The sequence below is a fragment of the Ostrinia nubilalis genome, chromosome 12 (genome assembly GCF_963855985.1).
Source record: "Ostrinia nubilalis chromosome 12, ilOstNubi1.1, whole genome shotgun sequence".
Classification (NCBI taxonomy): domain Eukaryota; kingdom Metazoa; phylum Arthropoda; class Insecta; order Lepidoptera; family Crambidae; genus Ostrinia; species Ostrinia nubilalis.
The window spans coordinates 7,827,803-7,850,547 of NC_087099.1; the positions used below are offsets into that span (position 1 = coordinate 7,827,803).

The 22,745-nt window shown below is 37.1% G+C and overlaps 3 protein-coding genes across 7 annotated transcripts; 2 read left to right on the top strand and 1 right to left on the bottom strand.

Annotated features, from left to right (window-relative positions):
• Positions 1–896: 896 nt before the first annotated feature.
• Positions 897–1,562, top strand: LOC135076516 (proline-rich proteoglycan 2-like). The gene is made up of 2 exons (XM_063970968.1): positions 897–980; positions 1,193–1,562. Exon 2 carries the CDS (start codon positions 1,194–1,196, stop codon positions 1,443–1,445), a length of 252 nt encoding a protein of 83 aa, XP_063827038.1. The 5' UTR covers positions 897–980; position 1,193; the 3' UTR covers positions 1,446–1,562.
• A 4,296-nt stretch (positions 1,563–5,858) lies between these two features.
• On the bottom strand, positions 5,859–18,683 carry LOC135076881 (uncharacterized). Of its 4 annotated transcripts, XM_063971372.1 has the most exons (5): positions 15,166–15,219; positions 14,263–14,366; positions 14,117–14,185; positions 6,572–6,716; positions 5,859–6,295 (listed from the first exon to the last, which is right to left on the bottom strand). In XM_063971372.1, the coding sequence occupies exons 2-5, from the start codon at positions 14,293–14,295 to the stop codon at positions 6,126–6,128; spliced, it is 417 nt and encodes a 138-aa protein (XP_063827442.1). In that variant the 5' UTR covers positions 14,296–14,366; positions 15,166–15,219; the 3' UTR covers positions 5,859–6,125. The 4 variants fall into 4 exon arrangements, with proteins under 4 accessions (XP_063827442.1, XP_063827443.1, XP_063827444.1 ...); XM_063971373.1 differs by lacking the exons at positions 14,263–14,366; positions 15,166–15,219 and adding an exon at positions 17,630–18,683; XM_063971374.1 differs by lacking the exon at positions 14,263–14,366 and having other exon boundaries at positions 15,166–15,230.
• Positions 16,826–21,590, top strand: LOC135076882 (uncharacterized). Of its 2 annotated transcripts, XM_063971375.1 has the most exons (7): positions 16,826–16,937; positions 18,705–18,902; positions 19,334–19,417; positions 19,518–19,729; positions 20,537–20,686; positions 21,077–21,157; positions 21,493–21,590. In XM_063971375.1, exons 1-7 carry the CDS (start codon positions 16,928–16,930, stop codon positions 21,520–21,522), a joined length of 765 nt encoding a protein of 254 aa, XP_063827445.1. In that variant the 5' UTR covers positions 16,826–16,927; the 3' UTR covers positions 21,523–21,590. The 2 variants fall into 2 exon arrangements, with proteins under 2 accessions (XP_063827445.1, XP_063827446.1); XM_063971376.1 differs by lacking the exon at positions 19,334–19,417.
• Positions 21,591–22,745: the final 1,155 nt, after the last annotated feature.

A 22,745-nucleotide genomic window follows, 5' to 3' on the forward strand; every position in this document is an offset into this window, starting at 1 on the left:
CAACTATGATAAATAGTCAATACAAAGAAGTATGCTATGTTTAGATCCTATCTTCAGTGCACGAGTACAAGGTTATCGTTTGGTGGTACTTGTAATTTATTCATTTACGATTTACCGCAGAGTTTATGGTCTCAAATGACAATAAAAATTACATGATTACTTACTACAATAACAGTTGACGTAATAAAGTGTCATTTAATTACAACTAAATAGACTTGGTGTGACATTTGTATATGGTATATTTGAAACAACAATCATAGTTTCAGCCACAGGATGTCCACTGCTAAACATAAGCCTCCCCAATGATTTTCAGATTGACAGATTGACCGGCCTGCATCCAGCGGCTGCTACCTTTATGAGGTCGTCTGTCCTCTGTCATTGAAACAACAACTTAGGCACAACTTAGGAAGCAAAGAACACATTTTAGTCCAAAATAGCATAAAGTCTTCTTCAGTTACATAATTCTGCAGTGTGGAATAAAAAAAAATATTCCTTCCTCATTAAATAGGATTCATTTTCAAAACTGAATTAGTCTATAACATTTTTAATGAAATAAAAGTTTCCATCACGTAAAAATCACGCTTATCCGAGTCCACTGGTACAAATTCAAAATGTTTTAATAGGTAATAATGGTCTAAATGTTTTCCATTTAAACTCCAATAAAATAATGTCACTGGCAAAAATAGCTCATGAGGACTTTATCTCGGCAATAACTTATCACGAATATCGAAATCTATTTATAAATGCTGTAAAAATGTCTATTTTTAGTTTATTGCCTACAATAATTCTGCTGTGCGCAACGAAAGCCTGTGATGATAGAAACGATCTGATCTAACTGATAGTTTATAATCCGATAAAGTGTTCGTATAAATGCTTGCCGACACCTGTATCTGATATATTCAGTGCCTGAATACACCAAGACACAGTCAACGGTGCATATTAAACTTTTTAAATCCTCCATTTTGTAATCAAACTCCAAGGTAAGTAAGTCTATTCCAAAGATTTTGATCATAAGAACCAGCTTTTAAAGTGGCATTATTTCTATTGACCTATCAATCTTTAGTCATATTACGAGCAGGTATGGACCTATACACTTTTTTCAGTTTTCATAGTTTTCATGAAACTCCACATTTACAAATAATACCATGTTCTAATTTTACCTGATACTAATAATATGTCCTTTGTCCTTCAGAATGCAGCGATTCCCAGGCTACAACCCCAACGCACCCGGCGCTCCCATGCAGCCCGGATACCCTCAGCCAGGCTTTGGCCCCCACCCCGGCATGGGAGGTCCACAGAGGCCCCCCAACCAAGCCGGGCCGTGCTTCGGCATGGGCCCCATGCAGGCCCCCCCACAACAACCCGGCTGCTTCATGCCCGCGGCCACCATCCGAAAGATCAGCAACACGACACCACCAGCGCAGTTCTTCCCGCCACCCAATTAGTTTGGGGATCGGATCGGCAGACGAAATGGAATCTCGAGCCAGTTGTTTTGATTTGATGCTATATGCTGGTAGTTTTAAGTAATTTTAAGGTTTAGTAATAAATATTTTAATAATTTACGCATTTTTTAACTAATTTACACTAGCTCCTGCCAGTGGTTTCACTTGGATTTAGATAAGTAGTTAACTGCACGATACTGGACATTTCAAAACATTTAATAGGTTGAGGTTACCTACATACCCCTAATCCATAAACAAACTTACTTTCTAACTTTTAAAATCTGTGGTTGAGGATTCCGGGTGAAGCTCGTCTCGGCCTGATCGGTTCTTCTCCGTTGAGGATGAAAAAAAAAACTAATTATGAACATGCTATTGCCTCTATGAGATAGTCATAATAAACATTATTTATACGGGTAAACTTACGAAAATTCAGTAGGTACTACTCGTACCTATAAAATAACATAAAAATGCAACCTTGATAACAACATTGAAAACGCATACACATTGTTAGTGCATATTTATCGGCGCCTTAAAAGCAATCTTCAGTGACATAAATTGAGATTAAATATACATAAAGATATGATAGTACAAAGAACAGTTGGTAATCTAGACGGACGGCTGTAAAACTAAGTTTTCAGGCACGAGTAATCATATTATTATCAGCGGCAGGCAAGTAGATGTTTATTTGTATGCAATAACTTCCATCTATATTCACTTTATTAGAATTACAGTTAAATAAAAAAAATGTCTTATCATATACCTAATTCCAATTTTCGGTGATAACGAGATCATTGAAATGTAATTTTCATTGAAAAAACTGTAGGTACCTACTAAGTGCGCTCACGATTGGACTATTGATACAAATCTTAATACCGAAAAGGTGCAATCAAAAAACCATTATCGAATTCGTCACATCATTACTTTGCTGTACATAAGGTAATCAAATAAATTGAAGAAAATAAAGTAAACAATACAGCATACGGCTAATAAGTACTTGTAGTTGCAGCTTGAAACAAAGTCAATTAAAGCTTTTTCCACTGATACCATTGAATTAAAGGAAAATGACACTTTCCTACTGGGTACCGCGCTAGTTTAACGATCCTGCGAAGGTGTGTAGCGTTAAACGCGCTAATATACAATCGCATCGTAAAATCCATTCATTGGTTACCTAAATGTATGACTTTGAAGCTTTATTGTTAAGTAGTAGGTTAATAATATTTTTTTAAAAGTGGTATGTAAGAGATTGCCACCTTCTATTGAAAAACAATCGTCGTCATCATCATCATCATATCAGCCATAGGACGTCCACTGCTGAACATAGGCCTCCCCCAATGCTTTCCATGTTGCCCGGTTGGTAGCGGCCTGCCTGCATTATAAAAAACAAATCGTAGTCCTTAATTTGCGACCTAGTCGTCGCCACTCGTCGTCACCGGGGTTTCTTTTATCAGATAGATAAGCTGAAAATCTAATAGACTCATCAGAAGTCAGTCCAGTTGATAACAATTCTATCTGTCCATTGTTGATAATGATCACTGTATGATATAGGTATTACCAACGAAGACGTATGGTGTATTCAATCACAATATCGTAAACAAAAACTTTAATCTTGGCCAAAACAATATTAATTTTAAATCCTACGTTCGTCAATAAAAGACTAAGGCCCAGAACAGACGGTGAAACGCAATTGCAACGAAACTGCAACTTTCTGATGATTCTGATGAATGAAATTGAAACTGAAAGTTTCAAACTGGTCGCGTCATGTGTGGTCTCTCAACGGACGCTATGGCAGAAACTTAGATGCAACTCAAAAGTAACTAGCAGTTGCAGTTTCGTTGCAGTTGCATTTCACCGTCTGTTCTGGGCCTAACTAATAATCAAAATAACCCTCCTCCTGCCACAGTCGGGTAACAAAACTTATGAAAGCCATAAAATCTAAAAAATCACTGCCCTGCAATTGGAGTACTTCCCACAAACTCATTCCAATAGTACTTACTTAAAAAATATGAAACTAAGTTATTAGTTACTCGTAAATAATATTTATTTAGCTCTAGGTTTTGTAACAAATAGGTTTATTTGTCTATCTGAAAAACTTTGCGGTACCAATATGAGCAGTAGTATTATTTTTTTTATAATTGATATAAACTGAATAGCTGTAAACTCAAAGAAAATGAAGTGAAGACAGTTTGATGCCCTGTTATGATCTGCCTAAAGCTGATTATAAGTTCTACTTATATTTACAAACGTACTGATACTGAAACAAACAGTTTCATTCACTCTACCAGAGATTAGAGCTATCAAGATGATTTGCAATAAGAAAAACCCCTGAAGACAATGACTGATCTGATACCTGCATCACATTATTACGATAGCTGTCAAATTTTTTGGGTAAAGGGAAAATCCATGAGCGATAAATGAAAAACAGATCCGTAGCTTAACTTATTAAGTAAAAATAAACTTACTTCAATATTTGTAACTTTAACTATACCTATTAATATTTTTTGAGCAGTGGCTGAAAAATACGACCACTGAAACTCTGGCAAGTACTCGTATACGTCAGAGAAATGTATGATTTTTTGTCCACAACATGCAGTCGCCGATAAGGCAGATGCTAAGACATGAAATAAATATAAAGCAGCAGATAAAATAAATAGTTGTTTGTAATTTCTGCGAAATAATTAAACTCTTTTTATCCATATATAATAAAAGTTTCATTATTTCGTATTTGGTAAAAAAGTAAAGTAACTTTAAAAACAAAAATAACAATATGACACCAATTTTTACTATCTGTGTAATTTAGGGGATATACATAGATTAAAGGAAAAAAATTACATGTAACTTAACTTACTTCTTAACGTTACACTGGGTTAAGCAATTTACAGGCGTAAAATACACATATTAAAAGTTGGACGCAAGATGGATCGGAATCTTGAAATTTAGGAAATCCCAAAATGAAGACACTTCCGAAGATATCTGGCCAGACTATCAAGATAAAAATTACGCATCTATCATTGGAAATTATTTAAAGGAACTACATCTCAACTCCACACCAGTCACCGTGGGATTTCTGGTTCAAAAGGAACGTCTGCTGATTCCTGATTATTTTCTGGAAACAAATCGTCAAATTTTGCAGGTAATAATTGTTAATTATTTTAAAATACCTTAATGCTTTTTACTTTCAAATTCAAATTCAAATTCATTTATTTGCACAGAAACATGGTACTTACTTGTTAAAATGTTGTTACTTATTGGGACCATGTTGTATATACCACAGCACATCAGGTTACCCATTTTTGTAGCAAACTCGCCCCTATTACAACTGCACAAGAACCCACAGTGGGTACCTTGACGTGCCGTCGTCTGTACCTATTGTGTTTCATATCTTTAAACGACTTAAAAATAGGAGTACATAGTTCTTTTATGTAACCTTTTTAAAGCGCATCTTGAGTGCTCGGGTAGACCATTGCGATCGATTTTGAGACTACATTTATAGTTATCCAGTGCAACTAAATATCAAAAAAGTTCTACGCATGTTCTGTTATACGAGTACTTGTACACCTAGGTATAATTATATACTTCTCATTGCCTTTTTCTGTCAAATGTCAATGAGTTGCTTACTATTTTTGCGGTGGATAAAATTTGTTTACAAATTGTTGTTTCCATTAAAGTTCAACTCCAGGAGTTCCATGTCTTATGCGAATACGACATCTTTATACATTTAGTCTTGTTTTGACATATTTTTTCTATGAAACATCTCAAGTTATTCTAATAAGATTAAAGCCATTTTTATTTTTCAAAGAATCTCCTAATTTTATGAATTTGATAGTGCACAGTGTTGCAAATATCACTTTTAGTAGTAATAAAACACCAAAAACCTTACTTAATTTTTCTTTTTTGTTGTTAGAAATGTCTGGAGGACCGTATGACAAGAAAGATGAGAAGCCATGGCGTCCACCTTCGCATGAGCGTCCTCACCCTCCACCAGACACCACCAGGGAACGCCCCAGATACTGATGACTTGAAATATCAAGTCATTAATATGTAACCAAAGTAGAAACACTAATAAGTAAATAGGTAGCTACTCGTATGTGTAACCAAAGAAACCCAACTGGGTTTTGTTTTGTTCTTTGTTAATACAAGAAAAGAAGAAATAACAATAATTTCAAATTATTGTCCTTATTTTGTAAGGCAACTATTTATAATAATTGTGTTAGATTTATGATTTATAGTCATAGGGTTAAGTAGACTAATAAGATTAATATAATAATTATCGAATTTAAAATTGTACAAAATGTATTCGTAAGTATGAGTTGTAAATTAATGATTCGTTAGTAGAAGTAGAATCTCACTAATAAAATATGTATATTGTTTAAATTTTATTACTGTTTTTATTTGCACCAACTTACTGTCTCGAATTTTACCTAAAATTACATACGAAAACCCACTTTAGCCTCACAATATTCACATAATTTGAAATAAAAAACTTAGTGCCTGGCGCTAAACGCAAAGCAATTTTACTGTGTGTGTGATATTTAAAGTATTTTTACGACAGAACAGAAAACACCGCTAACTTCATAATTGATACAGACAAAGTCAAAAAACAAAAAATACAATTTCAGGACGACTGATAGAATTTATATCCCAAAATGCCTACTACAGCTATCACCAGGCATTTTTGTATTCTCATTACTTACTCATCAGCAGTTGTATCAGTATGATACTGTACGTCACAATGTGTAGGATGGTCCCTACAATCAACGAATAGTTCAACTCGAACAGACTGTATGCAGTAAACTTCAGGCGCTCCGTCCCCACCAGCTGTTTGAAACTTTGTAACATCGACTTTCTAGGTTGATCTGAAAACATAAATTGTGTATCAGCAACTGTAAACATTTTATCGGCAAAAGATGTAAACTAGTGTAGAGTATGCAAAAAAGCTAATATTATGGCGCTTTGAACAGGAAAAAATTGACAGGCAAGAATTATGGGGGTTTGTACTGAGTTTAGTGTTTATAAACCAGTTAGGTACTTTACACTACTGGCCCATCGAACAGTGTAAAGTGTTCACAAATTAACCATAAACTGAAAAATTGATAATATTCTAGTTTATTTTTTCCCGAAAGTAATCTTACCGCATCTGAAGTCAATGAGATGCTTGATTAGTTGATTGTCGGTTTTTTCAACCTCTGTGCGCACTTCATCCTGCACATAGCATCCCATGATGAACCATAGGAACGGCAAGCATGCGTTACTGATGACCTCGCTTGGGTACTCAGCCTGAAAATGAGGATCAAGAAGTAGAGCAATCAATTGAGCATTTTTTAAATTATAATGAAATATTTCTTTAAAATGGGTCTACGGCAATATTCTATTCTTCGGCCTGAATATCATCGCCACAGATAATATAATAGGTACCTTGTTGGATTTCGTATTTTTGCGGTTTGTCAAAATAAAATTATTGTAGGGTAAGCTTGCAAATATTTTAAATCCTACCATCTCCCATCCCTTTCCAACATGTGCACTTTTGCTGTTGCCGTCTTCGTCTGTCACCGCGATCTACGAATGTGCAACGCATACGGTGGACATCGTCCCTTCCTAATTTGCGCCTACGCTAAGACAGACGTGTCTTTATTAATTTGTGCGTGACCTATATTTTATATCGATTTTGTGCAAGACAGCTCTAAAGAACAATAATTGCTAAGTGTTCGGCTCGGAACCATCGTGTGTGGCTTGTGAAACTTGAAGAGTGCCCGACGGAGATATTATTGGTAAGTGCGCATGTTTCCTTTCCAAATTTCCTGTCGCCATTTTTCTTCGGTCTCTTCGTCCCAGTTATTATTTGCAAGCTTACAACTGCGTTCTTTAGGCAGCTGTTTAAGCATCCGCAGAAATACAGTCCACTAATACATCGAAAACCTAGCCTAATAGGTATGAACCAAGAATTATAAATTTAACCGCCATCTGATTACAAACCAAAAGAGATGTAGGATTTAGGCTACTACACCTTTTTTTTGGTCACTTCGGCCGTATATTCGCATCTAAAATACGATTTTTACGTTATTTAACCGCATATTTTTATTTAAATTTAACTTTACAACACATATCTTTAACCCGCAAATTTTATTTTATTTAACCCGCCATTTTGGATATAACGTATGAGTATTTGTATCACGCAGATAAAAGTAGATTGTCGACATTATAATTATTTAACCGCGTTGACAACTATTTTATTTTTGTTTATTTTATTTCCGCACCGCATTTGCGTGACTTCAAGTTACTTTTGGTTATATCACATCACCGCTAATTCACTCTCAATTCTAATAATTGAGATTTAGATTTCATAATTACATAATAACGTATTTACATTCCATTATTCATTTCGTTGTTCAGTTAAATTCGATCACGCACAACACAGCGTCTCAGCGTTCGCTACCCGCCATTATTTTTCTATACATCACCCGCTCGCCATTATTTTATTTACGCAACCGCATAATATTCTTATATACATTTTTACCCGCTTTTACTTTTATAACTAAAGATATTTACAACTATTTACAATGGTTAAATCTAAGAAACGAGGAAGCGATGCTTTCGTGGACGAGAATGGCGATACTAATAAAAATCAACTCACTATTTTTATTGTTAAACGCGATGTTATTTTTAAACGCATGGAAAATATTTACGACCTTGCACAGAAAACCGAACAAAACATACAAAACTTTAAAGTATTTCGTGCAAGTGCCACAAATATAGATAAACTACGTAGTGATTTTCAAGACGTTTTAGATTCTTACAACATATTGAATTTACAATTGAATCCCGACTCAGACGTAGATTATGATTTGTGGACTTCATTTGAGGAAATGTACTGTTATATTAAGCAACTTTTGCTCGATATCGAGAAAGATAATTGTAGTTCTTATTCGCAACCGCAAACGCCTACGAACTCGAAGCCTCGCCTCCCTCCTATTGATTTGATGTCATTCAACGGTGACGTCAAGAACTGGCCGTTGTTTTATCAACAATTTAAAAACATGATTCATGATAACGCATCTCTTACCGATAGCGAAAAGGTATTTTACTTGGTTGGTAAACTAACTGGACAGGCGTCGTGCGTGTGCGCAGGGCTGGCTCCCACCGCTGAAAATTATATTGTTATTTGGGAGGCACTCGTGCAAAAGTATGACGATCCTCGTTCACTCGCATGTGCATATTTTAACCAGTTGTTACACTTTAAACCGCTAACTAATACAAGTTCAACCGGACTAGATTCATTTATAAACACTTTTAATTCCTCTGTGGAAGCGCTCAAACAATTAAAACTTGGCGATTTAACTGATTTTATTTTCTTACATTTGGCACTTCAAAAGTTAGATACAGAAACAATTAAATTATTTGAAATAACATATCGCAAAGAAAAGATACCAACCTATCATAATTTAATTGAGTTCATTAAAGAACAAAGTAAAGTTCTATCTCGCTCTGTAACTAATATTAAACCGGTTAATAATTTTTCTCAACCGCAAAATAAATCATCCGCTAAGCACACCCCTACGCCTACGAAATCTTTTGTGAATACGGAAGGGTCTAGTGTAAACAACACAAGCGGAAGCGAGAAGTGCAGCTTGTGTAATAATAAATCGCACGAACACATGTATTCATGTCCTTCTTTTATGAAATTAACGCCATTTGATCGTTATAATTTTATTAAAAATAACTCTTTTTGTAACAACTGTTTAAGTGTACGACATAAAACCTTTTCATGTACTTCAAAACATAATTGTTCTCATTGTTCTATGCGACATCACTCATTATTGCATTTCAATACAAATGTTAAATCTAGTAACTGTAATATTGGTGCAGCAGTGATGTCCGACCCCGCTAATATTTCCGCTACCGCTCATGACCCTGCCCGCACTACGGCGGCCGGCCATGCCGAGTCGAATATTATGACTCATTCTCCCGCTATTCAATCACCGCACACGTTTGAAAATAATGCATCGGTTTGTACAGTTTCGTGCGATCGTAGTAAACGTTTTCAAACGACAACTTTATTAGGAACCGCTAAAATAAAAGTTATTGATTGTAATAACCGCACTCACTTTTTGAGATGTCTAGTAGACCCTGGCTCTCAGAGTGATTATATTTCCGCTGATTGCTGCAAGCGTTTATCGCTTCCTATACATAAACAAACCCGCTATACGGAAGTTCAAGGCATAGGAGGAGCCACACAAAAAATTCTAGGCTTTACTAAACTTAAGTTTACTTCTCGTTTCAATAACAATTATGAATATGCTATACAGCCCATGATAGTTGAACAAATTACGTCCCAGCTTCCCGACTCGCGCGTAGACGCGACGGCCATACCTTTTATAAAAAACTTACCGCTCGCTGATGACGAGTTTTCACAACCTGGACCTATAGACATGCTTTTAGGAGTTAAACTTTATTGTAAAATTTTACTCGCTAACAAAATTCAAAACACTAATGATTTCATGCCCTCTGCCTTTGAAACGACCTTAGGTTACCTAATTATGGGTGACGCTCCTATTATTTCTCCGCAACCCGCTACTCGCACACTGTGTGCTTTTACTTCTGACCCGCTTCATCAAGTCGTTGAAAAATTTTGGGCGGTCGAGGAACTTCCCTCGCGCACCTTTTTAAGCCCTGAAGACCAACTTTGTGAAACTATTTATACATCTACAACTGTTCGTTGCTCTGACGGCAGTTATTCTGTTGATCTTCCTTTTAATGATGACCCTCAGAAATTAGGAAATTCTTATAATACCGCTAAAAAACGCTTTTTACTTCTCGAAAAGAAGTTCGCTAATAATCCTACTTTAAAAATTAAATATGACGATATTTTTCAGGAATACCTAAATAAGGGTATTCTTTCCCGCACCGCGCCCGAGGCCTGTGAGTCTCCGGGTTTTTATTTACCGCATCATCCTGTGGTTCGCGACGACAAGTCGACCACTAAAGTTCGCCCTGTTTTGGACGGCAGTGCCAAGACTGACACCGGCCTGTCACTTAACGATGTCTTACACACCGGCTGCAATCTACAGGCTGATATTTTTCATATTCTTTTGAACGTTCGTTTATTCAGTATTGCATTTTTTGCAGATGTTAAACAAATGTATTTGTGTATTCATACTAATCCTCCGCACCGCAAATATCAACGTATTTTATATAGATTTTCTGATACAGACCCGCTAGAAACTTTTGAGTTTACTCGAGTCACATTTGGGCTCAGATCTTCGCCATTCTTGGCACTCCGCACTTTGCGCCAACTTGCTAGTGACGAACGGCACAATTGGCCAGACGCAGCCTCCGTCGTAGAAAGAGACATCTATATGGATGACCTGGCTTCTTCTGCTTCTTCTCTTCCAGAAGCAGTTAAGATAGCCAGAGAATTAATTCAGCTGTTCAAAGCCGGTGGTTTCGATTTGGTCAAGTGGACTTCCAATTCGCTTGAGTTACTCGAGCAAATACCCGAGTCGCACCGCCAATCTGAATTTATTTCCTTTGATGACGGAAATATATTTAAGATTTTAGGCTTGCGCTGGTTACCCGCCCAAGACACTTTTGTTTTTGAGACTTCTAGTCCGCCACTAGTTTGTACAAAGCGCGCCATTTTATCCGCCACCGCTCGTCTGTACGACGTTTTAGGACTCGTCGGACCTATTATTCTTTTCGCTAAATTATTAATTAAAGAGCTTTGGCTTCTCAATCTTGATTGGGACGATGTGCCCCCCTCCCGCATTATTAATGTATGGCAACAATATTTGTTTGAATTACCGCAAATATCCCGCTTGTCGTTCCCGCGCCATGTAGGCATTAAATGCGGCTCTAAAGTTTCTTTGATTGGTTTTTCAGACGCTAGTGAATCCGCATATGGTTGTGTTATTTATTTACACGTCGTAAATGGCAATATGCCTCCTATTGTCACGCTTTTATGTTCAAAATCGCGCGTCGCGTCTGCTAAACCTAAGATCACGCTCGCGCGCTTAGAGCTCAATGGAATATTATTAATGTCTCGTTTTCTTAAAATTGTTTACGACAGCATGTCAAATAGATATGAAATTGATAACATTTACGCTTTCTCAGATTCAGAAGTCGCACTATGTTGGTCGGTCGCTTCGCCACATAGATTTGATACTTATGTTGCCAACCGCATTTCACAAATTCAAACAAATATTTCGCCTGATAAGTTATACTTCATTCCCGGCGTACAAAACCCCGCAGATTGTGTATCTCGCGGACTTACGCCCGCGCAGTTAATTCAGCACGAACTTTGGTTTAAAGGACCGTTTTGGCTTTCACTGCCTATTGACAATTGGCCTATACAACAATTTGCACCTAACAAATTATCTTTACCTGAAGAAAAAACAGTTTCTCATGTTGCTACTAAAAAGGTAACTGAAGCTGAAAATCCTATTTTGTCTCTTGCATCTCGCTGTTCCTCGTGGGACAAGCTTTTACGCGTCACTGTTTATATGCTCAGATTTATGAAGAGGCTACCGCAAAATAATGTCATTACCGCTGACGATTTAAATGCCGCCAAATTAAAAGTAATTCAGGCTGTGCAATCTGTATATTTTTCAGAGGATATTAAAAAGGTGTCTAACAAACAACCATGTTCATCAAAATTATTAAAATTATATCCGTTTTTATGTGATGGAATATTACGCGTCGGAGGTCGCTTATCGAACTCGACACTAGATTATTCATCTAAGCATCCTATACTACTGCCTAAACAGGGACGTATAGTCGAACTTCTAATTGAATCTTATCACCGTGACAACTGCCACGCCGGACCGCAGTTATTAATTGCTCTTTTAAAGTCTAAATATTGGATTATTTCCGCTAGACGTGTTGTTAGACAGCTCATCCATAAATGTAACATTTGTTTTCGGCTTCATCCGAAGTCTACTTTCCCGCCAATGGCTGATTTGCCTAAATGTAGATTGGAACAATGCAAAGCGTTTCTACATACGGGCGTAGATTACGCAGGCCCTCTTTATATTACGCCATATCGCAAGCGCGGCGTTCGCAGCGTAAAAGCATACTTATGCTTATTTATTTGTCTTGTGACTAAAGCAGTTCACTTGGAACTCGTTTCTAATTTAACTTCGGCTTCTTTTATTGACGCATTTAAGCGTTTCTTGTCGCGACGTGGCCCTTGTACGTTCTTATATAGCGACAATGGCACCAATTTTGTTGCAAGTAAAGCTTATTTTAATGAACTTCACGAGTTTTTAAAAACTGACGATTATTATCAAACTTTTAGTCATGAACTCGCGAAGAATCGCATCACGTGGCGAATGAATCCTCCCACTGCGAGCCATTTTGGTGGCCTATGGGAAGCGAACGTTAAGAGCGCTAAATCGCTATTATTCCGCGTCATCGGGAATCAAATTCTCACTTTTGAGGAGATGTCGACTGTTCTTGCTCAGATTGAAGCAGTGCTCAATAGTCGACCTCTTTATGTTTTAAGTTCTGACCCATCGGAACCGCTCGCGCTTACACCGTCGCATTTTTTATCTACCGCTCCACTCGAGTGCCTACCTGCGGCTGATTTAGCTGAACAACGAACTAATTTACTGTCTCGTTTCTCATTGATGGATTCGCTTGTTCAGTCCTTCTGGAAAAGATTTAGATCGGAGTATTTACATAATTTGCAATTGCGTGAAAAATGGAATACACCTTCTAATCCAATTAAAGTAGGTACCGTAGTTCTACTAATTGTAGAAAACTCTCCACCTTTACAGTGGCCTTTAGGAATAATTACAAGTATTTTTCCTGGCAAGGATGGAGTAACGCGCGTTGCGGAAATAAAAACAAAAACTGGCACTTATAAACGCCCAGTGGTGCGGCTATGCCCGCTTCCGACTCAATAGTCTTCTCTACTTTTGTTTACGTAGCAAATTTATATTTAGTTTTATTTTTTTTCGTTTATTCACTTATCAATTAACTTCTGCACCTTATGTGCTACGCTCTATGTATTACATGGGGCGATTTTCTCTTTGTTTTGAAGGGTTTCTTCAAGGCCGGGGGGATGTTGGATTTCGTATTTTTGCGGTTTGTCAAAATAAAATTATTGTAGGGTAAGCTTGCAAATATTTTAAATCCTACCATCTCCCATCCCTTTCCAACATGTGCACTTTTGCTGTTGCCGTCTTCGTCTGTCACCGCGATCTACGAATGTGCAACGCATACGGTGGACATCGTCCCTTCCTAATTTGCGCCTACGCTAAGACAGACGTGTCTTTATTAATTTGTGCGTGACCTATATTTTATATCGATTTTGTGCAAGACAGCTCTAAAGAACAATAATTGCTAAGTGTTCGGCTCGGAACCATCGTGTGTGGCTTGTGAAACTTGAAGAGTGCCCGACGGAGATATTATTGGTAAGTGCGCATGTTTCCTTTCCAAATTTCCTGTCGCCATTTTTCTTCGGTCTCTTCGTCCCAGTTATTATTTGCAAGCTTACAACTGCGTTCTTTAGGCAGCTGTTTAAGCATCCGCAGAAATACAGTCCACTAATACATCGAAAACCTAGCCTAATAGGTATGAACCAAGAATTATAAATTTAACCGCCATCTGATTACAAACCAAAAGAGATGTAGGATTTAGGCTACTACACCCCTACTAGATACAAACATTTTCTTTCTTACCTGCTTAGATACAGTCAATGATATTCCAGTGACAGCATTGGAAAACATCAGCCATATTGCCAGCAGGATCTGCAATGTGGAAAGGATTAATGTCATATTTTTTATACTTTGTTAATTTTTTAATTCGCATTAGTAGGTATAACAACCTGCAGTCCGTGATACTTTTCCAGTAGTTTCATACAAGAACTGATGTCATCGTAAACTCTAAATATATTTTTCAAGTCCAAACGTTGATTTACTTGGTTGTTATCTAAAAAACTTTCATTGATATCCAACAGGTATAATATTAGCGGCCTAACTTTACACGATGCATCAGCAATTTTAAGATCGTCACAGAACATTAACGTGATCGACAAACAACGGTTCACTAACTTTAATATAGAAAATATTAAATACAAATGAACTACTAAGTGGCATACTGTAAGAAACAATGGTATTTGTGACAACAGAAGATAGGGCATTTCCTGACGTATCTTTGCCTCCCAAATGATTGCTCCTAAGTAAATAATTATCGGTATGGACATCCAGAAATACATTTTAAAAGCAATATTCTTTATGTTTCTATTGCTTACTTCAAAAGTTTTAAAACATTTCCTAACAGTTTGGTACAACAAAAAGCAAACATTTTCGCTGTTTGATATTTCAGCTAACATTATTCCCACGTTACATGCAACTTGGTTCAAAACAGCAAGCTGGTACAAATTGGTTTTGATGTCGAAGACATAACTTTTGTTTGTTAAAAGAAAGCATATTGAAGTGCACAAAATAATAAACACTGGCCACAATTTACGTCCAAGAACCAAGAACACATTTTTTGAAGGTTTTTTAAAAGGTTTCCAAAAACCGAAGGCGGCACAAAGCCAACTAAAAAATATGAAGTGCTGATAGAACATATTCCACGTGTCCGTAGAACAACAAAGTGCGGCAAATGAATGGCAATCCATTAGTGCAATGAAAGGTATTACTTTTTTAACTACTAATTTCATTCTACTTCAAATTATTACCTGTTACCCCAAACAATAATATTAGGTACAAGTTTTACTACTTACAAAAACAATCGACAGTTAGTTATAAGGTTAACTAGACTTAATTATTTCAAAAAAACTACTTAAATAATTAAAAAGTGTTAAAACCGCAGTTAAAATACCTAGTTAGTTAATACGAGTAAGGTACTTGATACAAATAAGGCCTACCTAACTTTAAATGCTTATATTTCAATAAATATTAACGCCAATCAACAAAATCAAGGTTAATTAACTTCTTCCATCCTTTAATTTTAGCAATATTACAAAAAATAACACAATTTTTAACTAAATCTATTCAAAATAAGCAAATTACGAAACCACTGATTTTGGCTTTATTAAATCACCTACACGGAATAAGGCCTATGTGATTTAAATGCCTCTAGACCCTAAAATTGTGATTGTATTAAACAAAATGCGGTCTCATAACATTAAACACGTCGATTTGTTTGCGTTATCAAAATTTTACATACCAAGTAAACAGAAATATACTGTACATCTCTAGATAAACTTAAATTCCACTTATTAAGAATTATACATAAATTATAGATAAAATTAAATATTCATAGTAACAAAGTAATGATTCCTTACATATATTATCAAAAAAAATATCAAAAACAAACAATATTATTTTTTTGCATAGGGCTTATTAAAACACCGTGTTCGAATAAGGCCTACACATAAAACCTTTCAAATAAATCAGTTTAGGAACATCATTTAGTCTTGAATTTTTGTAAACAAAATGAGATCTAATTTTTTGTTAGAACCAGGGCATAAAAAGGCTTCTGAATCATCTTTAGGAACTCCTACACAATCTTTGTGATACCACCTAAAGCAGTCCTTTATGGTCGCATATCTGCTACTTGGTCTTCGAGACAGGCATGATAATACCAAATTTTATTCTCCTTTCCTTTAGATTTATACATACGGCTTTTTTTTATTGGTTTTGTATTTTTTTTTGTTTTTTTACAGGTTTTGTCATGTTTTTTGACACTGTTTTCTTTTTCTTTTCTGTGTTGTTAGTAATATTCTTATTAAATAAATATTTTGTTACTCTTTGACTCATTTAGTTTAATGAATTTGTCCGTAATTAGGTGTTGACATAAGTATCTAATATGGCCTACCATGCTGAAATAAGGCCTAGGCCTTATTAGACATCTCGCTCTTGTTGTCTTTAAAAATTTACAAACAATGCATCTATAGCCAGTAGTACAAATTAAGGTTATTTTTAGCTAGTAAGAAATATTTAGAAACGATTACTAAGAAAAGCTTAATCTAAAACGGCATCATTTTTACCAAAAACTTAAGTTGAAATTGCCGGATTTTTATAAGGGAGCACGAAATCACCCACCACCTTAGAAGAACGCGTGCCAATTGGTGCTGGGATCGTGGATCGGGACGCTTTTGCTCTCTACTGGGTTATAGGGCATATGAGTACGTGTCCTTGAAGTATTATCCCGGTAGGATTTATTTATCTGTGTTTTCTGATGTATAGGCCTTATTAGAACGTAGGCCTTATTTGTATCAAGTACCTTATTATAAGAGGCCATTGTCTATTTCAATTAGATTGTCATCGCGTAGCATAAAAGTAGATACGTAATATATTTTCAGAAATAACACAAGTACCTATTCTCCAAGCATTATTTTATCTTATCTCGTATGTCGAATAGATATGATATGTTCCGATATTAATACAAAACGTAAGTTATCGATTTCTATACAACACCTGAGTGATCATCGAAGTTGCAGCGTATTGTTTTTGTATTTTTGTGTCATCAAATTCTTCAACATGTCTCACCGTAAGTACTTTTATTAATATTATGCCATTGTTTACGAGCACGTTTTGTCGCGTGGTTTAGGCAGAGTAGAATAGGACCACCCACAGCACCCACTCTTCCCATGGATGTCGTATAAGGCAAATACTTATGGGAAAAATCAGTAAGCGAATATCAAGCCTCCCCAATCCATCTGGCTAGCGTGGGGAGTGCAGATCTGATCTTCCATTTGTGTTTGATATATTAGTGGGGGTCGTGCTCTTGCCGTGGATACTAGAAGACGAGACGTGATGATGATGAAGATCGGCGACTCATCAGACCTTACTATCAAATTACCATTATGTGTCCGCATATAAATTTTAAAACCAAAACAGAGTTTAGAACTTAGTCAAAATGATGTTAATGTTTTTAACGCTGAATAAAGCCTTTACGTAGGTATACAACCGTGAACCATGAGTGGGGGACTCTCCTTACGAGGAACTATATACACCGAAGCTCTACTTTGGGGATCGACTGCAAAATGATAAAGGGAAAAGTTCTTTACTTGAATAGGAAAAAAAAATTGAGAAAAATGGGCTTGCTTATTCTAAGCGTATTTTTTTAAAGATTATAGTAGTGAGAGTAATTTGTTATTGCACAGATTACTAATCCTGGGAGTATTAGTAATTTAGCCCCTCGTAATAAGCTAAACATGCTTGTGTCACAAGTGAGCTCACCACAATAGTCGAGTGGCGGCGGGGACCGAACCCGCGTTCCCTTGCCTGTCTATAAGTAAATCAAAGGTCGCTACAAAAAAAAATAACGTAAAATGATTGCGCAAAACAGACAAGGTATTGTTGACCTTGTAGTTGCGAAATAGCACGTATCACAACTACATAAAATGCTCGTTCAATATTTTGTTTATTAAACTACATCAGTACAAAATATTATCTAGAAAAATAAAATATTCTTGGTACCTACCGATCGGTCATTCATATCAGTGAATCATGTTGATAAAAAATTTAAATACAATGTAATAATCAATATGCAATTCATCATGGACCGGATTATTAAGAACAATATATTCGAATTCAATTTGTTGTGAAATAGCGACCATTATATCATAACAATAAGGATGCTAACATGCGCTGTCGACTCCACATATTATTATCACATAATCAGGGTCTTGGAATTCTGAAAGGCTCTGAATAGCTTCAAAGTAAAATAATTCCAAGGTTTAGTTTATTTAATATTCTTCATAACATTTCTGGAAGGAAAAGCGGAAAAATAGAAACAGGTATGGTAAAACATACTTATGAAAAAGTAGATGTCAAAACGTAACGGAGAGGTGAAGGTGATGACAGTGTCCAAGGATGAAAGTCATATTTTATAACGGCGCTATATTCCTGAATTTCGTAGCTCAGCTCTTTTGTAGCTTCGTAGCTCAGCTCTTTCGTAGTTGCGTAGCTCAGCTCTTTCTTAGCTACGTAGCTCAGCTCTTTCGTAGCTGTGTAGTAAGCAGGCGCCCGGCATGCGAAATATGGGTTCAATTCCCACGTGCGACAATCGATTCTTTACAAGTTTTAAAAAATAATTCTGTTTCAATTTTTCCGGCCGGGCAGAAATTGAAATGTTGAATTGTAATTTCTGTGACGGGTCTGGGTGTTTTCTATGTATAATATGTATGTATTTACAAAAAAAAAGTAATTAAGTATGTTTATATCCATCGTCTAGTACCCATAGCACAAGCTTTGCTTAGTTTGGGGCTAGCGGCGAAGTGTAAAATGTCCAAGGATATTTATTTAATTCCAGAGCCACCTCACGGTCCCCCTCCCCCGTACGGGTACCCCACCCCGCCTGGCGTCGCCTACGTGCCCGCGCCCGTGATGATGCCGGTGTATCCGCCCGCGCCCGCGCCGCCCCCGCCGCAGCCCACCTACGTCACCAACTACTACTACCCGCCGGAGCATGCGCAGCCGCAGCCGCAGCCAATGCCAATGCCTGTTGAACGTAAGATCTTAATAATAAACGTCAACAAGTGCTGTCCCCCCAACATGACTTATTTTGAATGTTGAATGTTATCCAGGAAGGACAATCCTTGTCTTAAGATTCAAATAAGTATTAAGTTTACTTATTGAAATATTACTTATGCAAAATTCTAAAATCCTTAAACTTCCCCTATTTTATAAGTGACAGTAAAGTGCAATCCGAATCCAAAGATACTTCAAATTTAGCCGCAGCATAAAGTATCAAATTAAATCCGTTGTGACAAAAACAGAAAGAGAGTAAGTCTAATGCAAAAATGGAATCGCTCAAAGCAAAGTACTACCGTGCCACATTACCCATTTTACAAGTATCTCTGGTATTAGCTTTAAATCAAATCAAATAAATCTAGAATCTTACTTGATGCAGATTTTTACATCCTATCGTCCTTTACACAGGTCCACTACAACGACCGTTCTCGTATTCGAAAATCGAAAAAGCGGCTCGCGCTCTCTGCGCAGCACAAAGAAAATTTACGAAACGTAAGCATCAAAATAATTCGCAAACGTTTCCAATACCTACTAAATACTAGAATTCAGTTTTCTTCAGATGGTTTTAGTGCCAATTACTATACTATTGCAGCTGATGTTGACTGGGTGAGTGCGACGACAGCGACAGCCGCCTCATACAGTGGTAGAGCATACGTGGCTGGCAGGGAAGGCTGGGACGGCAGCCCACTTTGGGTCATCAGAGCCCATCACAACGGCGAATTCATCCCGGGGAAACTGGCCCCCAGACACAAGGCAGCGTATGTCGCTCATGCTGGGAAGGAGGTCCCAGTTCACAGTTTTGAAGTAAGTAATACATACTGTACCGTTTTACATCATCGTCATTTCAGCTATAGGACGTCCAGTGCTGAACATTTACCATTATACATATTCCATAAAAAACGTACATTGCCATGATCAGCTTTTAAATAGTCAAGCTGACAAATCTCGTGAAATCCGCTCCACACAGCGGACTACTTAAGTAAGACCTATTGTAGTTGTAGCTGTCTGCTTTGCTCCACATGTCAGCCCCCCTAGACACAGTAGCGGCGTAAGGGGGGGGCGGTGGGGGCGGTCCGCCCCGGGTGCCAAGCATCAGGGGGTGACACAAGTCGCGCTGATTAGTACTCACTGGCACATTTGCATGGCAAATCTGCGGTCTATGTCATGATACGGGGGGGTGGGGGGTGTGATTTTCTTTCAATCTTCGAATCGGTAAGTAATTCCAAAATCCTGGGAAGGTACCAGAGGGTGCCATAGGACTTGTGACGGGGGGGGGGGGGGGGGTGATCGCCCCGGGTACCAACCCATGCTACGCCGCCACTGCCTAGACAAAACGCACTTTTTGATCGAATCGAAAATCGAATCCGTCAAAACTCCATACAAAAAAGGGGCTTTTCGACCACTTATCGACTGGTTTGCGATTATAATTTGCACTTTGTCTAGATCCACAGGGGTATTTAGAATCCCACAGCGAGATGGATTAATTTTATTGGGATTCATTGAGTGTTAAGGAAGCCCTAAACTACAACTAGAGAGTAAGGCCCAAATAGTCTTCGTTTGAAAAATGTTTGACTCGTCAAATAAACATCTGTCAATCTCTTCATGTTTCAGATTCTCCTAGCCAAACCGTACGCTGTACACTGGGTGGCCAGCAACTACGGCCAGGTTCCTCCGGGCGCGATCGCTGCTGGCAACACTCACGCTGGCGAACCGTTGTACATCGCGAGAGTTAGCCACCAGAACTCCATCACACCAGGGAAGGTTAGTTTGGAACTCTTCATACCTACTTTGTGAACCTGCCCCCCTAGACAAGTAGACTTTTATGCAGTATCTTCAGGGAGCGAAGTAACGAAAGCCTTTCGAAATTACAACTGTCAAGTTTTGCCACTTGTCAAGCGAGGGCTCCTGTTTTCTGATGGGTCGGTGTTATTGAGTGTGTATAGAACTCCATTTTCTACAAGTAATATCTCTTGGACTGTGCTTTCCGTTTATTTTAAAATGTTCTTTAACTCACGTCTCGTAACTTACGTCTCGTAACTTACCTACCCATATTTTTATAACTCTTTTTCATTTTCTTTTCAATAAGTTGCATGTAATAAACTATTATTATTTATTGTTGTTTTCTAAATCGTTAACCTTTTTTTATTTCAGGTCCACCCTAGCCACCAATGTGCCTACATCTCCTTCAGCGGCAGCGAACTCTCCTTCAAACACTATGACGTCCTCTGCAAGGTCGGCGGCTAATTAATTCATTATTATAATATTCTGCCCACTTATTTTAATTAAGATTTCAGTAACGATATGGCATTACCTGAATAAACGACATTAGTTACAAAATTATATCTTTTTATAAAAAAAATCTTATAAAAATGTGTTATAAGCTAATCAATGAGTTTTAAATTCAAATATGTATTTTTTTCCTTATATATTTATAACGATTAGACCACCTATATTGTGCGTCTTTTTTGTATGTTTCTTTCTTTCTTTTCATTTCTTCTGTGGTGTGTACATCAAAGTGTGTTCTATATCTATCTTACTAAAGCTGAATATTTCTTGTTTCCTTCCAGACCTTGCCAGATACTTCTATGCTACGCTAATCTATTTTTGTAAATTTTTACACCTCCTTTATTGTAAATATCAAATTGCATTAAACTTTTGTTTAATACTTATACTTTTTATTACATCCTAAATATCCTGTACTGACACTGAATTATTTTATACTACCTCAAATCCAGAACTGCCTGATCTTGGCTTTCAATTTTAATATGCTGACTGCTATTTCCCTTCTATTGGGGTATACAATTACGAAGATTAAAAATAAGTGTCGTGTCAAATATTGCTTAGTTTCCAACTTGATTATATTCGTTGACTGCCTACCTTAGTAGGTATGTACCAACCTAAACTTTGCTTAGTTGTGGACAATATGGTGCAGAGTAAAAATGACAAGGATACTTATGATTAATTTATATTTATTTAAACTGCTATCTTCCTTGGCTGAAGACTGGGGCGTTATCCACGACTGTGACGTCTGAGTGCACCTCCCGAGGGTTGGGATATGGGTTATCGACCACCGTTATCGCGCCACGGTCATCGCAACAGCTGGAGCAGCAGGCACCCATCGTATACTGGAAATAATACGGTTATTAGCCTTTTGATTCATCATCATTAATAATTTCTTAATTATTAAGTTTTTCTTCTTATTCGTTTCACTCTTGGCAGAGCTGTCGAAGTCACGTTGAGGCGTTCATGTCACCACTGCAGAAAAAGGACCCTCTCTCCAAGGCCAAAGTTTGGCCAATGAAATATTTGGCCTACACTAAGTTACACGTTGGCCAGGCGAATTGGCCACTAATTTTTGATTGTTCAGGCCATGCAGCACATATTATTTTATTAACCCGTCAACTGCGACGCAGTTATGACACTAACAACCTCGCGTAATTTAACGCCAGTGTCCTTTTATTAATGCAATCGGCTTCATTCTTGCAATGAACTAGGATGTTACCAGCTAAATGGTAATTATAATCAACACATAGATGTTTTAGTAACAACAATCCTATTTTAAAAATCAAAGATTAAAAAATTAACCTGTTTCTAAAGTTGCGTGTTATTTTTATCAGAAGGTCATGAACACTACGTCTATACAAAAATAAAGGAAACGATATGTGTACGATTGATAATTTTAGAAGTTCATACTAGGTTTATTAGTGTAAATAAGGTTTATATTGGATATTTTACACAACGCTATCTAGTTCTTAAAACCATCTTACCACCAAGTACATCATCATCATTACAGGTCATTTGCCCTTCTCTGCAGGAGCAT